Source organism: Protopterus annectens, chromosome 7.part0, assembly GCF_019279795.1.
Source record: "Protopterus annectens isolate FY-2018-M chromosome 7.part0, PAN1.0, whole genome shotgun sequence".
NCBI classification, from domain to species: Eukaryota; Metazoa; Chordata; order Ceratodontiformes; family Protopteridae; genus Protopterus; species Protopterus annectens.
The window spans coordinates 859,469,019-859,489,773 of record NC_056739.1 but is presented as its reverse complement, the minus strand read 5'-3'; the positions used below and the strand labels follow the sequence as shown (position 1 = coordinate 859,489,773).

General features: G+C 41.3%; 1 protein-coding gene across 1 annotated transcript in view; it reads left to right on the top strand.

Annotated features, from left to right (window-relative positions):
* The window catches only part of IPPK (inositol-pentakisphosphate 2-kinase), an 828,159-nt gene that overhangs the window by 402,948 nt on the left and 404,456 nt on the right, over positions 1-20,755 (top strand). Inside the window, exon 9 of the mRNA XM_044077413.1 lies at positions 4,228-4,507. Coding sequence (XP_043933348.1) covers positions 4,228-4,507 — 280 coding nt within the window. The remainder of the gene's footprint in view (positions 1-4,227; positions 4,508-20,755) is intronic.

The window sequence follows — 20,755 nt, the reverse complement described above, 5'->3', positions numbered from 1 at the left end:
GCGTTTGTAAAATACTTCTAACTTGTCTAGGGTACACCATAAACGAAAAGAAATCACAACTGGTACCCTCTCAAATAATTACATTCCTGGGTGCAAGCTTGAATACAACTGCCCAGATGACTTGCCTTACGCCAGAAAAGCAAATTCAATTGATTACTTACTTCAAACAGGTGGCCACAAAAACCCAGCTTATCTGCAAGACAAATTCTGCAGGCCTTGGGGTTCATGGCCTCCTGCATTCTAATATTTCCATATGCAAGACTGCATATGAGGAAACTTCAGTGGTACCTAAAAAGCTCATGGAGTTAACATTGTCACAGCCTGGAAACAATGATTCCTATCATTCCTTGCCTGCAGCTAGAGTTCCTATGGTGGGCAGAGGCCTGCCACCAAAACAAGGGACTGTCAATCATTCCACCCCCTGCCGCCCAAACCTTGACTACAGGTGCATCAGATTATGCTTGGAGGGCGCATCTGGCAAGGAGATGCATTCAGGGCCAGTGGAGCCCAAATCAAATACACCTGCATATCAACCAGAAAGAGGTGCTAACTGTGCAGAATGCTCTGACAGCCTTCAAGGACTATCTTCATCCAGGGCAACTACTAATAAAGACAGACAACACCACAGTCATATGGCACATAAACAAGCAGGGGGGTACCCATTCCTACCCCCTTTGCAGACTAGCCATGGCATTGTGGAACATGGCCTTGACTTATCAACTACATCTACAAGCTCAATTCCTGCCAGGAAAGCAAAATACTCTGGCAGATGAACTAAGCAGAATCTTATGGACCCACACGAATGGAAACTGGATCCACAAATCTTCAGCATGTTGACACGCAAGTGGGGGAGTCCAGACATAGATCTTTTTTCCTCACCCCAAAACTATCAGTTGGACAAATTCTGCACAATAATTCATCACAAAAAAGCTTGGAAAGTGGATGCTCTATCCTTCAGCTGGAAAAAAAAACTTTCAGTCTATGCCTTTCCTCCTCTGCCTCTGCTCTCCAAGGTCTTACTAAAAGTCAGACAGGAAAAACCAAAAATGATTCTGATTGTGCCAGACTGGCCTTGCCAACACTGTTACCCGCTCCTACGCAATATGTCGCACATTCCTCCATGGTACCTGCCTCAGACACCTTACCTACTGTCTCAGTAGAACTATCAAATTCTGCACACTCCGCTCCAAACTCTGAATCTGGCAGCATGGCTAATCAACTAATTTCACCATTTACATCTCTCAGCAAACCTGTGATGGATGTAATTTTGGAGGCTAGAAGGCCTAGTACCAGAAAATCTTATGCTGACAAATGGAAAAGATTCTGTGCCTGGAACCAAGCACAAGGAATAAGCACAGCAATGCCCAATATTCCTCAGATTATGCAATATTTAACTGAGATGTTTCACAAGGACCTATCTTTTTCCTCCATAAAAATCCATCCCTCTGCCATTTCAGCTCATTACAACGCAGAGCCTCCCCTCTTTTCTCATCCTTTGCTAAAGCAGTACCTCAGAGGGGCCAAAAATTTAAGACCTCTCAGGAGAGCACCAACACCTGCATGGGACCTCAATTTTGTTTTGGAAAAACTCACTGTACCTCCTTTTGAGCCAGCTGCTACTGCACACTTAAAATTTCTCTCCTGGAAAACAGCTTTCCTTTTAGCAGTCACTTCAACTAGAATGATTTCAAAATTACAGGCTCTTATGGCAGTGGAGCCTTTCATTATTTTTCATCTGGACAGGGTGGCTCTCAGGACCAATCCATCTTTCATGCCTAAGGTGGTAGCCAGTGTGGCTCTTAATCAGACCATTCATCTGCCAACTTTCTTTCCCAATCCACAGAACAAAGGTGAGTGAGTGGAGTCTGCATTCATTGGATGTACACATACAACTTAGATTCTACTTAGGACAAAATCTCTAAGAAAATCTGAACAACTATTGGTGGCATTTGCTGCAGGGGCAGAGGGAAAGGTTATTTCAAAGCAGACTATTTCCAAATGGATAAGCCGTTTTATTTGTTTCTGCTATATGGACCATGGTAAACCTATCCCCAAGGGGATCAGATCTCATTCCACCAGGGCTGCATCTACTTCTGCAGCCTTTCTCAGAGGGGTTCCTACCAGAGACATTCTAGAAGCTTCTACCATGGAGCTCAGTTCATACGTTCACCACACATTACCATTTACCTCTCTTCTCTAAATCCAGAGCTGGCTTTGCCACTGCTGTCCTGCAGGGTCTTATAGCTGCTCCTAATTCTGTATAAATCCATCCTCCCAACCATAGCTTTGGGAATCTACCCAAATGTAGTGACTGCAACAGTGAAACACAAAGAACATAGTACAGTTGTGTACACTTACCATAAATGTAGATGTTCGAGTGTATTCACTGTTGTAGTCCTGGTTACCCACCCTCCAGCCCCCTGTTATTCTTTTACTATACCTCTACTTTCTTTTACTATGCTTAAAAGCATTTGGTGTATTTGCTTTTGTTTGGAGGTATATTTTTTGTGTTCTAAATTATATATATATATATATATATATATATATATATATATATATATATATATATATATATATCTATATGGGTCCCCTACTATTTACCGATTCGCCGACACGCGGAAGAGGAACGCGAAAGGACCGACAACGCAGTTGACCGACACGCTGGAATCCCGACAGCCGGAAGACCGACAAGGGAATGTGTAAGCCGACCTGGTAAGTATGCGATAGTGAGGGATTTAGGAGTAGGGAGCGGACAGGTAAGTGTGCAATAGTGAGGGATGTAGGGTTAGGGTGTGTGATAGGTGAGTGTGCGGTAGTGTCGGAGCTTGGGGTTAGGGGTGGGTAAGTGAGTTAGGGTTAGGGTGCAGGTAGGGAGAGTGTGCGTAGTGTCGGAGCTTGGGGTTAGGGGTGGGTAAGTGAGTTAGGGTTAGGGTGCAGGTAGGGAGAGTGTGCGGTAGTGTCGGAGCTTGGGGTTAGGGGTGGGTAAGTGAGTTAGGGTTAGGGTGCAGGTAGGGAGAGTGTGTGGTAGTGTCGGAGCTTGGGGTTAGGGGTGGGTAAGTGAGTTAGGGTTAGGGTGCAGGTAGGGAGAGTGTGCGGTAGTGTCGGAGCTTGGGGTTAGGGGTGGGTAAGTGAGTTAGGGTTAGGGTGCAGGTAGGGAGAGTGTGCGTAGTGTCGGAGCTTGGGGTTAGGGGTGGGTAAGTGAGTTAGGGTTAGGGTGCAGGTAGGGAGAGTGTGCGGTAGTGTCGGAGCTTGGGATTAGGGGTGGGTAAGTGAGTTAGGGTTAGGGTGCAGGTAGGGAGAGTGTGCGGTAGTGTCGGACCTTAGGGTTAGGGTTTGGGTTAGGGCTAGTGGATATGTCCTGTAGTGTACTGTGTTGTTTACGTGTAGTGTGTCGGTGTTATGGTGTTCGGTGTTTTGCGTTGTCGGTACTTTTTGTTGTCGGTCGTTTGGTGTCGGTGATTTATGTGTCGGCGAATCGGCGTTTCGGTAAATAGTAGGGAACCCATATATATATATATATATATATATATATATATATATACATACATATATATATATAATTTTTTTTATTTTTTTTTTTGCTCCCCATTTGGGGGGCACCTGACATCTCTGGCAAGAAAAACTGATGTAATGGCGTCAGCCGCATGTTTTGTACCCCTGACGACCTGACGTCGTGGAAGAAGAGATAGCAACCGATGCAGGACCCAAGACTTTGTTAATCAGGCTGACTGAGGGCAACCTGCCAGCAGATTACCCAAATGTAATGACTGCAACAGTGAATACACTCGAACATCTACATTTATGGTAAGTGTACACAACTGTACTATTCTTTTAATCTAAGTCCATCTAGTAAGATATTCTTCCCTCTTTCCCCCAGACAAAATTGTTATCTTTCAGTTGTTTCTCAGAATTTCATTGATGTTCTTCTGGTATAGGTGGTAACTAGGCAGCAAACTCTATCTAAGGGGAAGCTCGAAGGGGATTATGGGAAATTTTGCAAGAGCTCCAGGCACTAAAGCTTTAGCTAATAATGGTCATATTGGGTTTGTGGAGTGGATTGGTTATCCCACTGTGTAATCAGACTTGGATGAAAAGAATCCAGCATTTTGGTAAATACATAGCTTTTCTTTATTTGTTTTGGACTACAAATTGTTTAATATTTAAAAAAAAGTTCCAGAAATTTCAGTGATTCAATTTTTTTTTCTCTTCTCCTTTTCCTGTTTGAAGAACGGTGAACTAATATATGGCTGTAAAGACAAGGACAGTGCTCCAGACTTAAATGATCTTGCTCATCACTTGAAACACTTCTTTTTTCCTGCAAATGGACTGACAACTGGGCCTTTCTTTACAACTGCAGTTATAAATGAACTACTTCAAGTAATTACAATGGCTCTGCTCAGCCCGCCTGACTCATGCAGGACAGATGATACAAAGAAATTGTACATACCTGAAGGAGGAAGGACATATTGTGACGCAAGCTACTATTGCAGAGAAATACTGAAGAATGGTAAGTTGTTTCTTGATAAACGTGAATAGAAAACTGAATCCCCCACCCCAACAAAAGAAAAGAAAAAGAAAATGATTATTTGTGAAATACTAGGACAGAGTTTTCTCCTCTCAAATGGATTCTTTTCTTACTTTTATCCCCCACCTTGTTGTTATGCCTAGAGTTTTACTGCCAGTTTGTTGTACAGGCATGCAAATAAGTTGACAAATGTATTAAAACTTTGCATGTTTAACCCAGAGAAAATTTGTAGATTTTGCTTTCCTATAGCTTGAATTTGTGCTTTGCAATCTTAACCATTGGTTGGGCCAAATACACTGATGAGATTAGTTGTTTTGTCCCCATCATTTTTTTTTTTTTTAGATTCTGGTACTGTTTTCCTTACAAGATGTCCTTAATGTGATGTACCTGTCACAATAATTGTGAACCTCACGGCTATGAAAAACTCTTATTTCTATGTTGTAACAGCAGATGGTGAAACTCATTGTTTTTAAAGCATACTTAGGCTGACAGCGAGGTGGTGTTGCCTTGACATTCCCCAACAATATATTGACTACATCCAAGGTACACCATCCCTCATGTTCTTACAACAGTCTTGTAATTCCAAGGATCAAAGTGTGTATGTGTGTGCATATTCCTTATTAGATCAAAGATGCTGTATTCTTGAAATCTTTGTCTTTCTTTGCAAAGGTGTTGTCTAACTTTCTTTCTGCATTTGTATATGCAAACATCTGTCAATGTCGCAAAAACTTTGGTGTTGAATTGGTTACACACTCTAAAGCTCAGGAAGATAAGAACCCAGTTTGGGATTCTTTCTTTCTTTTTTTTCTGTAGATTTTATGGGTTCTTACTCATATGTCTGTTTGGGATTCTTTCTTCTTTTTTTTCTGTAGATTTTATGGGTTGTTACTCCTGTGTCTGTCTCTAAAAAGATTAAGTGCTGACTGTGGTAGACAAATGCCGTACTAGGACTCCCAGTCTTATTTGTTGTGTGTGGGAGTGGAACCATGACATGCATCTTGTCAAATCCATCAAGATGTGCTCCCAACAAAGTAAGAAGCCTCCTTAAGACCCACAACCATTACCTGCAGAACAAGTGGTTGTCACTGTTGATGCATGCACCTATGTCATCCACTCCATAAGAAATGGACTCTCCAGCTAAAAAAGGAACATCGGGATAAGGTGTCTAAAGAAGCAGATTAATCAGACTGGACCTCCTCTTCTAGGTTATAGACAAACAGATCTTAATGTGGCAGCCTCTGGACATTCTGTTGGCTTTACCCAGGCCCCCCAACATTGCCTCTTTGTGGAGGCTGTTATGACCAGGAAAAATGCACATCCATTACCACCAGCTGTCCTACTACTTTGCCCATCAGCCATCCAGTGACTAGTCCCTTGAGGTAAGAGTAATTTCTGAGGGTGCAGGGGTGTAAGAGAAATTTTCATTTTTTTGTTCTCAGACCTAATGTTGCTGCCTCAACCACCACCTGTAATTTTTAAATATGTACTCAACCCTCAAAGACACACAGGAAGGGGATACATTATTTTCAGCTGTCATAATTTATACTTAGAAAAAGCAATTTTTAGAGGTCTATTCATTTCATACAAGCATTATTTGTATACATCTAAACTATAAATATCTTGTTTCACAGTTCTAAACATTCTGTGCTTTTCGACTGTTGAAGTTTCCAAGAGATACTTAAAAATATCTTCATTTGTGTACACTGAATATGCCTAATTATACCCTTAAGAGGTTGAAGGGGTGTACACCAAATTCTCATCATTCAAGAAGGTGAAAGTGATGTGCAGCAAATTCTTGTCATTGAAGAGATTGTGTGGAGTAGAAGTCCATCCCTTAGCTCAGATGCCTCAGGCAAATGTCACACGGAAAAAGCAGCAGAAAACAAAACCCTCTCCTAGGAAAGTTCCTTCTGAAAAACCTATTACCCAGCTTTTTTAGGATGACTGGTTTTGTTAACCAGTACGAGTTTCTCCTATTCAAAAAGGAAAGGGGACTCTTCTGAGGAAGAGGATATTTTTTATGTAGAAGATTTGGATTATGACTAAAATATAATTTCTGAAAGTTGCTTGTTAACTATACTGGCATATGTGTTTTCAGCTGATATAGTTCCAGTAAACTACATGTAAATATTGTAAATATGTTCGTCTGTATTACTATTACAGTATTCTTTACACAAGGGATCACCTGCGAAAGATAGCCCAACATCCAGTCTGTATACCAAAGCCTTTAGATCTTATAGGTGCCGTATGTCACACGTATGCTCGCTGCTCAGGGCATATGGGATAAAGGAGATTTAAGAATGTAAACACTTGGAGCTTCTTTGCCACCAGTACAAACACCATTATCAAATGTCAGCCTGATTGTACTTCTGCTTGTGCTGGTTACCAAGCCACTTTCAGTTAAGTGCCCTGTTGGGGTTTCTTTTCATCTTTTTAGGTCTTTGTCTGGTGTTGCTGTTCTTGTCATCCAGGAAGGGAAAATGTCAGCATGGTAGGCAGATTCCCTATAAAAGCCATCATGACCAGTGTCTTTCTTGCTTGGGTGCTTCTCACAACCATATGCAGTGCCCTGTCTGTCAAGTGTTTTGTGCCTAAAACCCTGTGCAGTCATTTATCCTCCTTATCCATATATCTTGAAAACCAACAACTTAAGCTGTTGACTCAAGGTGCTAAGGTGGCATCTTCTCATCCTTAAGGGCAGCCATCTGCCAAGAAGAAGGCAAAAAAGGTTCGGCCTGATCTGATTGCCATCCATCCTCCGCTAGATGTCTTTCTAGGAGCTAGTGAAAGCAAGACAGAAGATTCCTCAGATTTTAGTGAGAAAGGAGGCACTTAACTGCCATTATTGAATCTTGTCAAAGGTCTGTATCTTCGAGTGTTCTTAGGCCAGATGTCCTGCTCAAGAAAAAGTAGAAAACTAAATATCTTTTCTCTGTTGCTAAAGATCCCCAGCATGAATGGTAGGATTTTACTTGGGGTCTATTCAGTGCTTTGATGGTCCTGAAGCCTCAAGGGGTGTCAGTCCGTGCCCTTCCCTGGTCTTCCACCCCTGTTAAGAGACCTAGGGAATTGGATTCCTTGGATGAGGATTTGGATTCTGGGGAGACATCCATTGCTTACTCTTCCTCACATTTCTTCCCATCCAGACTATGGTTCGGAGGAAGAGGAGTCATGGAGTCTGAAATTCCCCCTTAGAAGAGTTATCCATTGGGATATTATTGCTCGTATGATGGAATGTTTTAAGTGGGATTGTTCCTAGGGCTCTGACATCCAAAAGAAGTATTAGCTTGTACAAATGGAGTCTCCCAAGCCACCTGCTGTCCCTCTCGTTTTAGCAGCCCTTTTGTACAGCTTTACTGCTGCCTCTGTAGCTTCTGATTCTCAGCCTTCAGCCCCCAAGAAACCTGACCAGTTCTATGAGGTGACTGAGGATTGCAAATTTTTTATATAAATGCCCTTCCGCTTATCCTTTAGCAGTTTCAGTTTCCTCTGATAAACCTTCTAAACTGTTATCTACTTAGCTCCTTCCTTCAGATAAGGACAGTCAAGCCATGGAAAGGTTGGGTAAGATGGTGTATACTACTGCCACCCTGACTTTTAGAACTATTAATTAACATGCCTGCATGACCAGGTATGTTTTTGCTCCTCTTTTCTGGGTAACTAAGGTGGTATTTGACCTTCCCGACTGTGATGGAAAGGCTTCTGTTCTTTCCCTGCTTGGCTGCACTTCCCAGGTTGCCCGTCACTCTATACAATGCAGCTGATGCTTTTTCCAAGGATGCTGCCTTTGATTCTTTGATGAGGCATTGTTCTTGCCTACATCTTCAGGCTTTATCAGATGGTGTCAAAGCCAAGCTTTTGGATGACCCTGTAGACAACAGAAATATTTTTGGGATATCTGTTGCTGACCTCTTTAAATCCCTTCAGGATAAGGATAAGGCTTTGCAGGAACGCAAAACATATTTTTGTTTCCCAGATTCCCAAATTCTGGAGAACTTACCCGTCTAAGTCATCCTTCGTTTGTGGACGGACTCTCCCTCCTCTTAAAGGTAAGAATTGATGATGTTCTTCATGTTTCACTGTTGCAGTCATTACATTTGGGTAATCTGCTTGCAGGTTGCCCTCAGTTGGCCTGATTAACAAAGTCTTGGGTCCTACATCGGTTGCTGTCCCTTCTTCCATGACGTCAGGTTGTCAGGGGTATAAAACATGCAGCCGACATCATTACATCTGTCTTTCTTGCCGTGCAGTGCCCGAAGCAGAAGCAGTTCACAAGTGCCGGTCGGCCGACTCTTGAAATTTTCGTTTTCGAGTTTCAGAACCGAAGTCTTCAACTAAAAGCTAAGTACCCCGTTGGGGAAACTTTTTCTTGCTCCTTACAGATGTCAGCAAAAGTTAATAATTGCATTACTTGTAGAAAGCAAATACCTCATAAAGATTTTCATTCTTACTGTATTCTTTGCGTAGACCCTAACCACGATGTACCTTGCTGTCGGTTTTGTGCTTTATTTAATCAGCGCACTATCCGTCGTCTGTAAATCTTTGCCTCTAAATATTTTGGTTCTTGGTGTAATTATCCAGAAATGTCGTCGGTTAGCCATCTGACTACCGGGATTCCAAAAAAACGCAAAGATAAAGAGAGAGACAGGCCGCCAAGGTCAAAAACTACCCAGAACGCTTCTCCTAAGCCAGTCACCAGTTCACCGGTACTCAGTGAGGCGCTTTCGCTGCCCCTGATACCCGCTACTTCTGATTCGCAGGCCTCTACTGAGACCCATTCAGAGTCCGGTATGCTGCGAGATACTTCAACTATGGAACCCGCGGATGTCTCTACCTTGGATGTGTCCGGAACTGCTGTGCAGGCACCGGCTTCTGAGGGTGTATTCAGGCCTATGGACTTGCATATTAAATTGACGCCTCCTTCATTACTAAAGCCTAAATCTCGATCCATGTTTAAAAAACCGACGCTCAGGGCACATGCTCATGCCCCTATGCCTAAAAAACAAATGATAAAAATGGCTGAAGATCTAATAACTCAAATCAGGGGTAGCCAACCCCCCCCCCCCCCAAGAGGCCTAGGGCTGAGCTTGATTATGAATCTTCTGATCAGGATTCTGTTTTTTTCTGACTCTTCTGATGACCTGGATTTGTCCTTACCTACTTATGAGGATTCTGATGCAGAGGATTCAATTCCCTCTGCTTACCCTCTTGAGGATTTTTCTTTTGGGGAAACTTTACATACTCTAAGGGAGCATTTTCACTGGGAAAACCAGGAATTTTCTGATTCAAAAAAGAGGCTTAGGGATTTCCTTCTCCTTCATCAGCATAGGCCTTTGGCTATACATCCTGTACTAGACATTGTTGATGTGTTTTTGGACTCCAGTTTGGCCCCTGATTCCCTGCCTCTGGCTACTAGTAAACCTGACAGATACTACAGGGTTCCTGAGTCCCACAAGTTCCTTTTCAAAAATCTTGTTGCAGATCCAGAGACTATTTCTCAGGGGCCCTAAAAATCCTACCCCTTCTGATAGAGACTCCAGGGCGCTGGATAGATGGGGTAAAAAAGTTTATACTTCTGCAACCTTGGCAATCAAAGCTTTAAACTGCCAATTTCATATGTTAAAATATCAACAGCATATTATTGGACTGCTTAAACAGAAAATGATGATTCCTGACTGTGTGGAAAATAAAGATTTGCAGGATTTAATGCATTCTGCTGAACAAGTTGGAAAACATACTTTGCAATGTGGTTTTAATTCTTTAGAGGCCTCTTGCAGGGCTGCTGTTACTGGGTCTGTGCTTAGAAGGCATACTTGGCTTAAGGAGCAATCTTTGCCTGATCATGTTAAAGCTAAATTGTTGGATGCTCCTTTAAGTCAGGACCGCCTGTTTGGCAATAAGGCTGAAGAAGTTCTTAAGATGGAAGATAAAGTTAAATCTATGCAAACTGTTAAAGATTTTTTACAAGTGCAACCTCCAAGGTTTAGTAGGCACTGGCCTATTTAGAAATGGTCCTTTCCTGCTCCTTCCAGATCTTCTCAAGCCAAACCCAGACACCGCAAAAACCCCAGGTTTCAGTCTCTGGAGACTCTCAGAACTAAGCAGTGGGGGGGCCTCCAATTCCAAATCAGGAAATAACAAGACACCCCCTATGGTAAACAGTTTCAATGACTTCCTTTTAAAATTTCCAGGCACTTATCTTTTAACTGCCCCTTTGGGAGGAAAGATTGCTCTTCATGCAAAGAACTGGGAACTCATAACCCAGGACAAATGGGTTTTAAATATAGTGTTCCAGGGATACAGATTTCATTTACGCACGTTACCAACGTCAAACGGGTGGCCAGAGGCTCAAAAACAAGTACTTTCCCTCTTAAACATGGGGGCTATTCAACTGGTACCAGAAGAGGAAAAGGGACGAGGTTTCTATTCCAGGCTTTTTCTGGTACCCAGAAAAGACAAATCTTGGCATCCAGTCCTGGACCTGTCTATTCTAAACACCTTTCTGGAGATTCCAAAATTCAAGAGGCTGACTCTTCACCAGTTACTTCCTATGCTAGGCAAAGATGACTGGTTGGCAACTCTAGATTTAAAAGAAGCATACCTGCGCATCCCAATCAGGGAATCTTGCAGAAGATACATACACTTCAAAGCAGGCTACTTGCATTATCAATTCTCTGCACTGCCCTTTGGCTTGTCTACTGTGCCCAGGGTATTCACAAAGTGCCTGGCTCCAGTAATTGCATTTTGCAGGCAAAGAAATGTTCAAATATATCCATACCTGGACAATTGTCTAATTCAGGCAGAAAGCCAGGGCATACTTTTAAATCATCTGGCGTTTGTAAAAAGGGTTCTAACTTGTCTGGGGTACACCATAAACGAAAAGAAATCACAACTGGTACCCTGCCAACGGATTACATTCCTAGGTGCAAGCTTGAATACAACTGCCCAGATGGCTTTCCTTACGCCAGAGAAGCAAATTCATTTGAAACCTACTTCAAACAGGTGGCCACAAAAAACCCTACTATCTGCAAGACAAATACTGCAGGCCTTGGGGTTCATGGCCTCCTGCATTCTTCTAATTCCATATGCAAGACTGCATATGAGGAAACTATAATGGTATCTAAAAAGTCTATGGAGTCAACATCGTCACAGCCTGGAAACAATGATTCCTATCATACCTTGCATACACATGGAGTTCCTATGGTGGGCAGAGGCCTGCCACCAAAACAAGGGACTACCATTCACACTACCCCCTGCCGCCCAAACCCTAGCTACAGATGCATCAGACTATGCATGGGGTGGCTCACCTGGCAGGGAAGTGCATTCAGGGCAAATGGAAAATCAAATGCACCTACATATCAATCAAAAAGAAATGTTAGCTGTACAGAATGTTCGGACAGCCTTCAAGGACTACATTCTTCCAGGACAACTAAGGGTAAAGATGGACAACACCACAGTTATGTGGTACGTAAACAAGCAGGGGGTACACATTCCTACCCCCTCTGCAGACTAGCCATGGCATTATGGAACACATCCTTGAGCTACCAAGTGCACCTACAAGCTCAGTTCCTGCCAGGAAAATTGAATACACTAGCAGACAGACTAAGCAGAAACCTCATGGAGCCACACGAATGGAAACTGGAACCACAGATTTTCAACATGTTGACAAGCGAATGGGGGAGCCCAGACATAGATCTGTTTGCCTCCCACCCAGAACTACCAGTTGGACAAGTTTTGCACAAGGACTCTCCACAAACAAGCGTGGAAAGTGGATGCTCTGTCCTTCAGCTGGAAAAAACTATCCATCTACGCCTTTCCCCCTCTGCCTCTGCTCTCCAAAGTTCTACTAAAAGTCAAACAGGACAAACCAAGGATGTTTTTGATTGCTCCAGACTGGCCGTGCCAACACTGGTGTACCCCCTCTTATGCAGTGTGTCACAAATATCTCCATGGCACCTGCCTCAGACCCCTTCCCTGCTGTCTCAGCAGGAGAACCAAATTCTGCACCCTCAGCTTCCAACATTGAACCTTTCAGCCTGGCTAATCACTTAAATTCACCCTTATCATCCGTCATCAAACGTGTGATGGATGTCATCTTAGAGGCGAAGAGACCTGGTACTAGAAAATCTTATGATGACAAATGGAAAAGATTCTGTGCCTGGAACTAATGTTTAGGGATAAGCACAGCAGCGCCCAATTTACCTCAGATTTTGCAATACTTAACTGAGATGCTTCACAAGGGCCTGTCTTTTTCCTCCATTAAAATCCATGCCTCAGCTGTTTCAGCTCACTATAACACAGAGCCCACCCCTCTTTTCTCATCCTCTGCTCAAGCAGTATCTCAGAGGGGCAAAAAACTTGAGACCACCCAGGAGAGCTCCTACCCCTGCCTTGGAACCTTAACTTTGTTTTGGAGAAACTCTTATCTCCTTTCGAGCCAGCTGTTACTGGAGACTTAAAATTTCTTTCTTGGAAAACAGCCTTCCTTTTAGCAATCACTTCAGGTAGAAGGATGTTTGAATTACAGGTCCTTATGGCAGTGGAGCCTTTCATCATCTTTCATGCGGACAGGGCATCTCTCAGGACCAATCCATCCTTCATGCCCAAGGTCGTTTCCAGTGTGGCTCTTAATCAGTCCATTCATTTGCCAACCTTCTTTCCCAATCCACAGAACAAAGGGGAACAGATTCTGCATTCCTTGGATGTGCACAGACAACTTAGATTCTACTTGGACAGGACTAAATCTCGAAGAAAATCTGAACAATTGCTGGTAGCATTTGCTGCAGGCGCAGATGGGAAGGCTATTTCAAAACAAACCATTTCTAAATGGATAAGCCATTGTATTCATTTCTGCTATAAGCATCATGGAAAACCTATCCCCCAGGGGATCGGATCTCATTCCACCAGGGCTGCATCTACTTCTGCAGCCTTTCTCAGAGGTGTTCCTACCAGGGATATCCTTGAAGCTGCTACCTGGAGTTCTGTAAATACTTTCACCGAGCATTATCATTTACCAATTTTCTCTAAATCCAGAGCTGGTTTTGCCACTGCTGTCTTGCAGGGACTTATATCTGCCCCTAATGCTGTATAAACTCCTCTTCCCAACCATAGCTTTGGGAATCTACCCAAATGTAATGACTGCAACAGTGAAACACGAAGAACATAGTACAGTTGTGTACACTTATCATAAATGTAGATGTTCGAGTGTATTCACTGTTGCAGTCCTGGTTACCCCCCCCCCTAGTTTTTTCTGACTATACCTCTACTTTCCTTTACTATGCTTAAAAGCCTTTTTGGTGTATTTGCTTTTAGTTGGAGGTATACCTTTGTGTTTTATTTGCTCCCCATTAGGGGGGCACCTGACATCTGGGAGAAAAACGGATGTAATGGCGTCGGCTGCATGTTTTATACCCCTGACGACCTGACATCATGGAAGAAGGGACAGCAACCGACACAGGACCCAAGACTTTGTTAATCAGGCCGACTGAGGGCAACCTGTCAGCAGATTACCCAAATGTAATGACTGCAACAGTGAATACACTCGAACATCTACATTTATGGTAAGTGTACACAACTGTACTTTTTGCCATAGATAGGCTTTTTCTGCATCCAGCTTGATCATCCGTAAGGGCTTTCCCTAACCTTTCTGCTTCCTGATGTGTTATATTTAACATGATGTCAAATGTATAACTGCCTTTTACAAAGCTGCATTGATCTTTCTGTATTATCCATGGGAGCGGATCATCCCTGCTAGTCTATTTGCTATTATTGCTGTAAAAATCTTATGATTTTAGCATTATCAGTCTGTCAGATCCTGGATTTGCATGATCCCTTACAACTTTGTATAGCACAAATCTGATATGTCCCTACTGTACTTACAGGAGTTTCCCTGCTTCTGCATAGTCTTGAGTTCAGTTGCCATTATTTAACGTGTTTCTTTCTGGGGTGTGAAACTCACTGTGTATCTAAACCCATCATTGTTTTCTAACTTCCTATAAGAACCAAGTATTAATGGGATTGATTTGTCAGCATATGACTGTATTCCAGTAATATGGTACTTGGTACTAAACATTTATTGGATTATAGATGTTGTTATACTAGATTGCAGTTAGTGGGTTGCACATTGTGTTTCCAGTTTTCTCACTTATCCTCTGCTTTCTTTTTGTATATTCTATAGCCTCTACTGCACATTCAAGAGAACTATTGTATTTGCTTTCCCCTACTTCCCTTGTAGTGCACAATACCCATTTTACTTGCTTTTTTATCAGGTAGTAATAACCAAACTCCCAATTGTCCAAGCTTTTGTATGTAAGCAAGCAATATTTTACTATCTTATTTATGGTCCTACTGCCTGTCATTGCCGTTTTGTCCATATCACTCTTTTTGCGACTTTCAAGTACTTCTTATATTAAAACAGTGCAACAACACATGAAAGCACTACAACGCTACCCCTTAAGTCAGTTCTGTTATAACATCTTAACTTATCAGATCCTGTCCCCAACTCAATGTTCTTACTATGGTAAAGAAACATACGTACAGTCCCAACACAGGAAAAGGCAGAAGCAGTTATAAAATCCAACGCATTTATTGTAGGTAAAAACAGAGATGAGCGCTTTCGCGTATCAATACGCTTCTTCAGATCACAAAATAAAATAAACCAGCCTTATTTAAATGTAACCAATTTGTCCAATTAATTCAAACCCTCCAATGAACGCTTTACATCAGATTAACCCCTTGTTAGACAAACTTCAGTGACATTACTCACAAGCAACAAGAATTCATGCATATAATTTAAAATAAACATGTAAAGCCCTGATGACAGTATAATAACACATATGCAAACTTAGTAGTCCACCAGTGGGAGAGGGAGTTTTTATTTAACCATGATTCTTTTAAGAAATGCTTGGTATATAAGCGTTTTGTGGACGATATCCTTATCGTTTGGGATGGTAGTCTACAGGATTTTCTTCTGTTTGTGGAATATTTAGAAACCACTACAAACTTTTTAAGATTCACTGTTGAAACTTCTCATGACAATGTGAGTTTTCTTGATGTGAATCTCAGTATTCGAGATGGCAGGTTATCATCTTCCTTCCATAGAAAGGCCTGTTGGAAGAATGCTATACTAAGATATGATAGCATGCATCCCCGCCATATATTTAGAGGAATAGTGAAGTGTCAGTTTCAAAGGCTCTTGAGGCTTTGTAAAGATCCTGTAGATTTGGCCATTGAACTAGAAAGGTTAGAGGTGATTTTCATCCAGAGGGGTTATGATACCAAGTTAATAAAACAAGTCAAACTTGAGATACTGGGAGAAGAATCAGGTATGAATTATACAAATCCCAGTACTCGAGTTACTAGGAAACTAGGCCATAATAATATCAAAACGTTCTCCGATAGGGTTATGTTTGTTACCACTTATACGAATGATAGCTTAGCAATTAAAAAAATTATAGCTAAACATTGGGGCGTTCTAACTTTAGATGGAAAGACAGTAGACGTAGTAGGCTCCACTCTTGGACTCATCTACAGGAACAATAAAAACTTGAAAAGAATATTATGTATAGACCATGTTACTGGTTATGGTGACACTAGTTTATTGGATATTGAAACATCAGAAGAAAGAGGGACTTATCCTTGTAAGAACTGTAATTATTGTGGTTACATATCGAAAGAACAAGATTTTATACATCCAGAGTTGGATTTCTCCTTTAGTCCTAGATTCTATGCAAACTGTAATACATCAGGACTTGTATATCTAGCAAAGTGCCATACATGTCCTGCATTTTATGTAGGCATGACTAAAAGGAGCTTTAAACATAGAATCTATAACCATATCTACGACATTAGGAATAATAATCCACTAAACGCATTAGCTAAGCATGTCTCCATCTATAATGAACACGGCTTTGAGTTTAGAGTACTCCAAATAATACCTCAGAGACAGAGAATGGGAGATTACATGAGTTATTTGGAGCAAAAAGAATTAGAGTGGGTTTTTAAACTAAGAGCCCATTACCCACCAGGTCTTAACACATATGTTTCATTACGTTCAGTGCTAAAGTCCCGTAGATGAAGATACAATCTTATAGTTATTAGTGCCACACCCACCGGTTTTGGCTTATGAATTTTATATTTTATTTATATTTACCTATATATTTATCTGAAGAATCTATGTTTGACATATGTTATTGTATTTCATTTTATTAACATATATAAAATGAAGTTTTACACATAGGTTAGTATATTAACCATAGTATATTTGTATCTATAGCTGCTATTTATATTTATTTATATATATATATAATGTTTTAAGGAAGGAGTTTTTATTATTATACTGTCATCAGGGCTTTACATGTTTATTTTAAATTATATGTATGAATTCTTGTTGCTTGTAAGTGAGTAATGTCACTGAAGTTTGTCTAACAAGGGGTTAATCTGATGTAAAGCGTTCATTGGAGGGTTTGAATTAATTGGACAAATTGGTTACATTTAAATAAGGCTGGTTTATTTTATTTTGTGATCTGAAGAAGCGTATTGATACGCGAAAGCGCTCATCTCTGTTTTTACCTACAATAAATGCGTTGGATTTTATAACTGCTTCTGCTTTTTTCTGTGTTGGGACTGTACGTATGTTTCTTTGCCTGTTCTTCTATTTTGTAACGGACAGTCCCTGGTTGGTGTGGTGGTCTTTGTTGAATATTCTTACTATGGTATTAAGGGTTTTATGATCCCTTTAAATTATTTTTCTGTCCACTCATGTTATGTTCTGTTATTTTGTTCCTCTTCTTCTGATTCATTCTCTGCCACTGAATGAATTTCTTCTTGAATCTTTTTAGCATGTTTCTCCTCCTTTTTTTTTGCTTAAATGTTGAAAAGGCTTCATGAGCCATTTCTTGGAGTGTGTTTTTTCTTTTCTTCTGGACTTTACTCTTTGTCGCTACTTTCCCTGTGGTTCGCCCATCAAACCTTTAGTCTGTTTATATCTCTCCAACTCTTCATCTGCCTTGCTAGGATCAGTGAGTATTTTAAAGCCTTGTGCAAAAAATATCTTTATGGTGGCAGGGTACAGCATTCTGAATCTCAAGTTAAGCTGGCAACACAGTTTAAAGCAAGTTGCAAACTTATTTCATTTGATTACAGTGCCAGTGGAGAAGTCCTGATCTACAAAGATCCTTTGTTTGCCAACTGTCAGTATTTTAAGTTTTGGTAAGAAGTAATTCTTTTTGCTGCTAAGTTTGGACTTGACTGTTACGATAATAGGTCTTGGAAACCTCTGGCCTGATCTCTAGGGGGATGAATACTCTGCCTGCTCTTTTCAGCTGGATGGCCCCTTTTGGTATCCTTGTCCATTGGGTCAACAAGTCCTTCCCTTCCGATCCTTCTGGTATGTTTACTAACTGGAGGTTCTCCCTTCCTTCTACTTCTGTCCTCCAGTTAATTTAATTTCAACTTGTAGACATGCAGGTAGATGCGTGCATGAGTGGGTGTGTCTTCTTTGAAGGTTGGGCTGGCAACTTGGCACCATAAAAATCCACTACCAATCATTAGCGGACCAGAGTTCCACTGTGGCGACCCCCCCCAACTGGGAAAAGCCGAAAGACATTACATTACTATTCTTCCTTAGCAAATATCCGCTCTGATTTTCTCCTGCATGTTTTTCTCTCTGTTTTTGTAGTATTATCAACTTATCTGAATGTTTGATTAATACACCCTCCATCTTCTCAGTTTTCCTATTTTTTTATGTATTCAAGCAAATTAGTCCCCTATTCGAACCATGTCTGCAAACAATTTTTCCATTTTGCTACCCAATTCTTTAATCATTTGAAGGTGGTTCGAGTCAGCCATCTCGTCCACTTACTTCTGTCTTGATTTGCACACTGCCATCTCTCTCTCTTCTGTATTTTTCTATATAATTGTTTTTTTCTTTTTATGTATGCGTTATTTCATAGTGAGTCTGGTGATTTAAGCTTCTGTCATTTAAGTGGGAGAACGAAAGTTAACATCTTAATATTTCACTTTTAGTTGCATGGCTGGCTGAGAACCGTGCGCCTATGGCTCATCGCACAAGTGCCATACCAGAAGTTCTGGTCTAGGTTGTTTTCATGGTATTTTGCTGGTTTTAGAGCTTCATAATCTGAGTTGTTTGGATGTGGTGATAACATCTTGAGTCACTGCAAAATTTTCCATTTTCAGGTTATGTATAGTATATTTAAATACTTTTTTTCTGTCAGGATTGTTTTGTTCTTCATATACTGTTGTTGCTAGTAGTCAAAAATTTTCACATAGTTAGCATGCTATTTATTTTGGGTTTTCATTGGTGATTTGGTTAGGCATTTTAAAGTTTTAGTGGGGTATGTCCTCTGGGCTGTTTCCCAAAAAAAACACTGTGTTGAGAGTCAGTTCATGGTATAGATAAAACAGGCTGGTTTAAAAAAAATATGGCAAGAGCGGGGCTATAAAATTCACCTTTGACTAGTTCTTCCTGTATGTAGTTTTTCTGGGTCCACAGCAGTCTAAGGAAGATTGCAGTGTTTGCAAAAGATATGAGCAAAGAATGTTGGTAGTAAGAGAAAGTAATTTTAAAGTATTTGCTGTCTTGCCCTGAGAAGGTTCTGAGGATGATGGTGTTTCTTTAGTGACCAGATCTCTCAAAAGAAAAAAAACTAAATTTGATAGGGAACTGATTTCATCCTCTTCAAGGGAATTTCTGTTACCTTTAAGAAAGCAAACAGTGATAATTCTTCTCTAGGTACTTAAATCAGTGGAGAAAGGGGATGTTGAACCGATAGCTAGTGCAGTAGTGACTTAAGTGTCATTGTTAGGACATTCTGCTCTTAGGAAATATGTTGACAGTTTCTCTTCTAAAGTTGAGCTAGGCAAGTTTTTTTTGTCAAGACCTCATTCTGCCTTGGCACAGTCATCCAGACTCCTTCGCAGTTTACCTGCAACTTAATTTGGACTGGTATGGGTTGATGAGGGACCCTGCCAAAGCCTCAAACAAGATGGATATTGCTTTTTCCCCCTCAGTTACAAGGGCTGCTATTGATACTAGTTTCACATCACCTCTCTGCCTCCACCCAGTCTCCTTATTTGGCTTTAGGTGTGGAGAGGGTAATACACCTGTTACAGGCTCCTCCAATTGCATCAGCAGATTATTTTTTGCCTTATTCATCAATGAGCCCATCAACTTAGTAGCTTCGATGATGATATGTTTGGGGCTAAGTGCTACTAGGGTAAGAGGTTTCTACATCATGACCTCAGTACCAATAATCTTGGTATCATTGGCAGTTGAACCCTCAGACCCAGAGTCAGTCAACTCAGATTTGGTGTTGACAATAATTTTGATGGCACTGCCAGGAATCTGCATCTCCAAGGAGTCAGGGCCCTCTGAAGCACTAGTGATCAGCATTCATTGTCATGTGTCATTAAAGTGTGACCTGCCAGCTTTTCACTGGAAAGATGAAGTGTACTAGGGATTTCCCCTTTGCCAGTGTTACTGCGATCTCTGAGTTGGCATATGCAAGTAATGAGGATACAGTGTCAGCTTGCCCCCTGTAAAAGTGCTTGCGTGTGTGTGTGTGTGTGTCTCTTACAGATGCTATTTGCATTCATGAGATTTCAGCCATTTATGATCACAGCTGTGTGAAGCAATCTCATATGATTTGCAAACTTGCAAGGGAGCCAGTCTCTGCATAACTTCTGTTTGCACTGAATCCATTATCCTTCAGTGCTCTCTGGTCGGCATCTGTTTGATGCAGACCATAAAAAGGCCCTGATTTAAGTCATCTTTGTAAGTGGAACAGCTCCTGGATCTTATCATATTATCAACCTGATGTGGGTCCTTAGCCTCCATCCTGCCATGGATGAGTTGAAGAGGAAAACAAATCTGTCGGCAAGATAGAAGCAGAGTGTTCAGACCACCTCCTCTTCCTCCTCTTTGGGTATTTCCCCCTCCAAGTGTACCGGGGAAGAGGAGTTCAAGACAATGTGCATGCATTTGTCCTTGGAGTATCCCACTCTCTTCCAGATCATGCTGATTTTAGGAAAATGTTACATATAGTGTGAGAGGGAGAATGAAGGAAATGTAATCAGTTAACCCTGTATCTTTAACAAAATACTGCAGGAAACTTTTTGCTGTCCTCTGTCTTCGAGTGGTTGCATTTGTAGACAAGATGCTGGTGTTTGTTATGCATAGGAATGGCAAGAGACAGATGCTGTGGCACATTT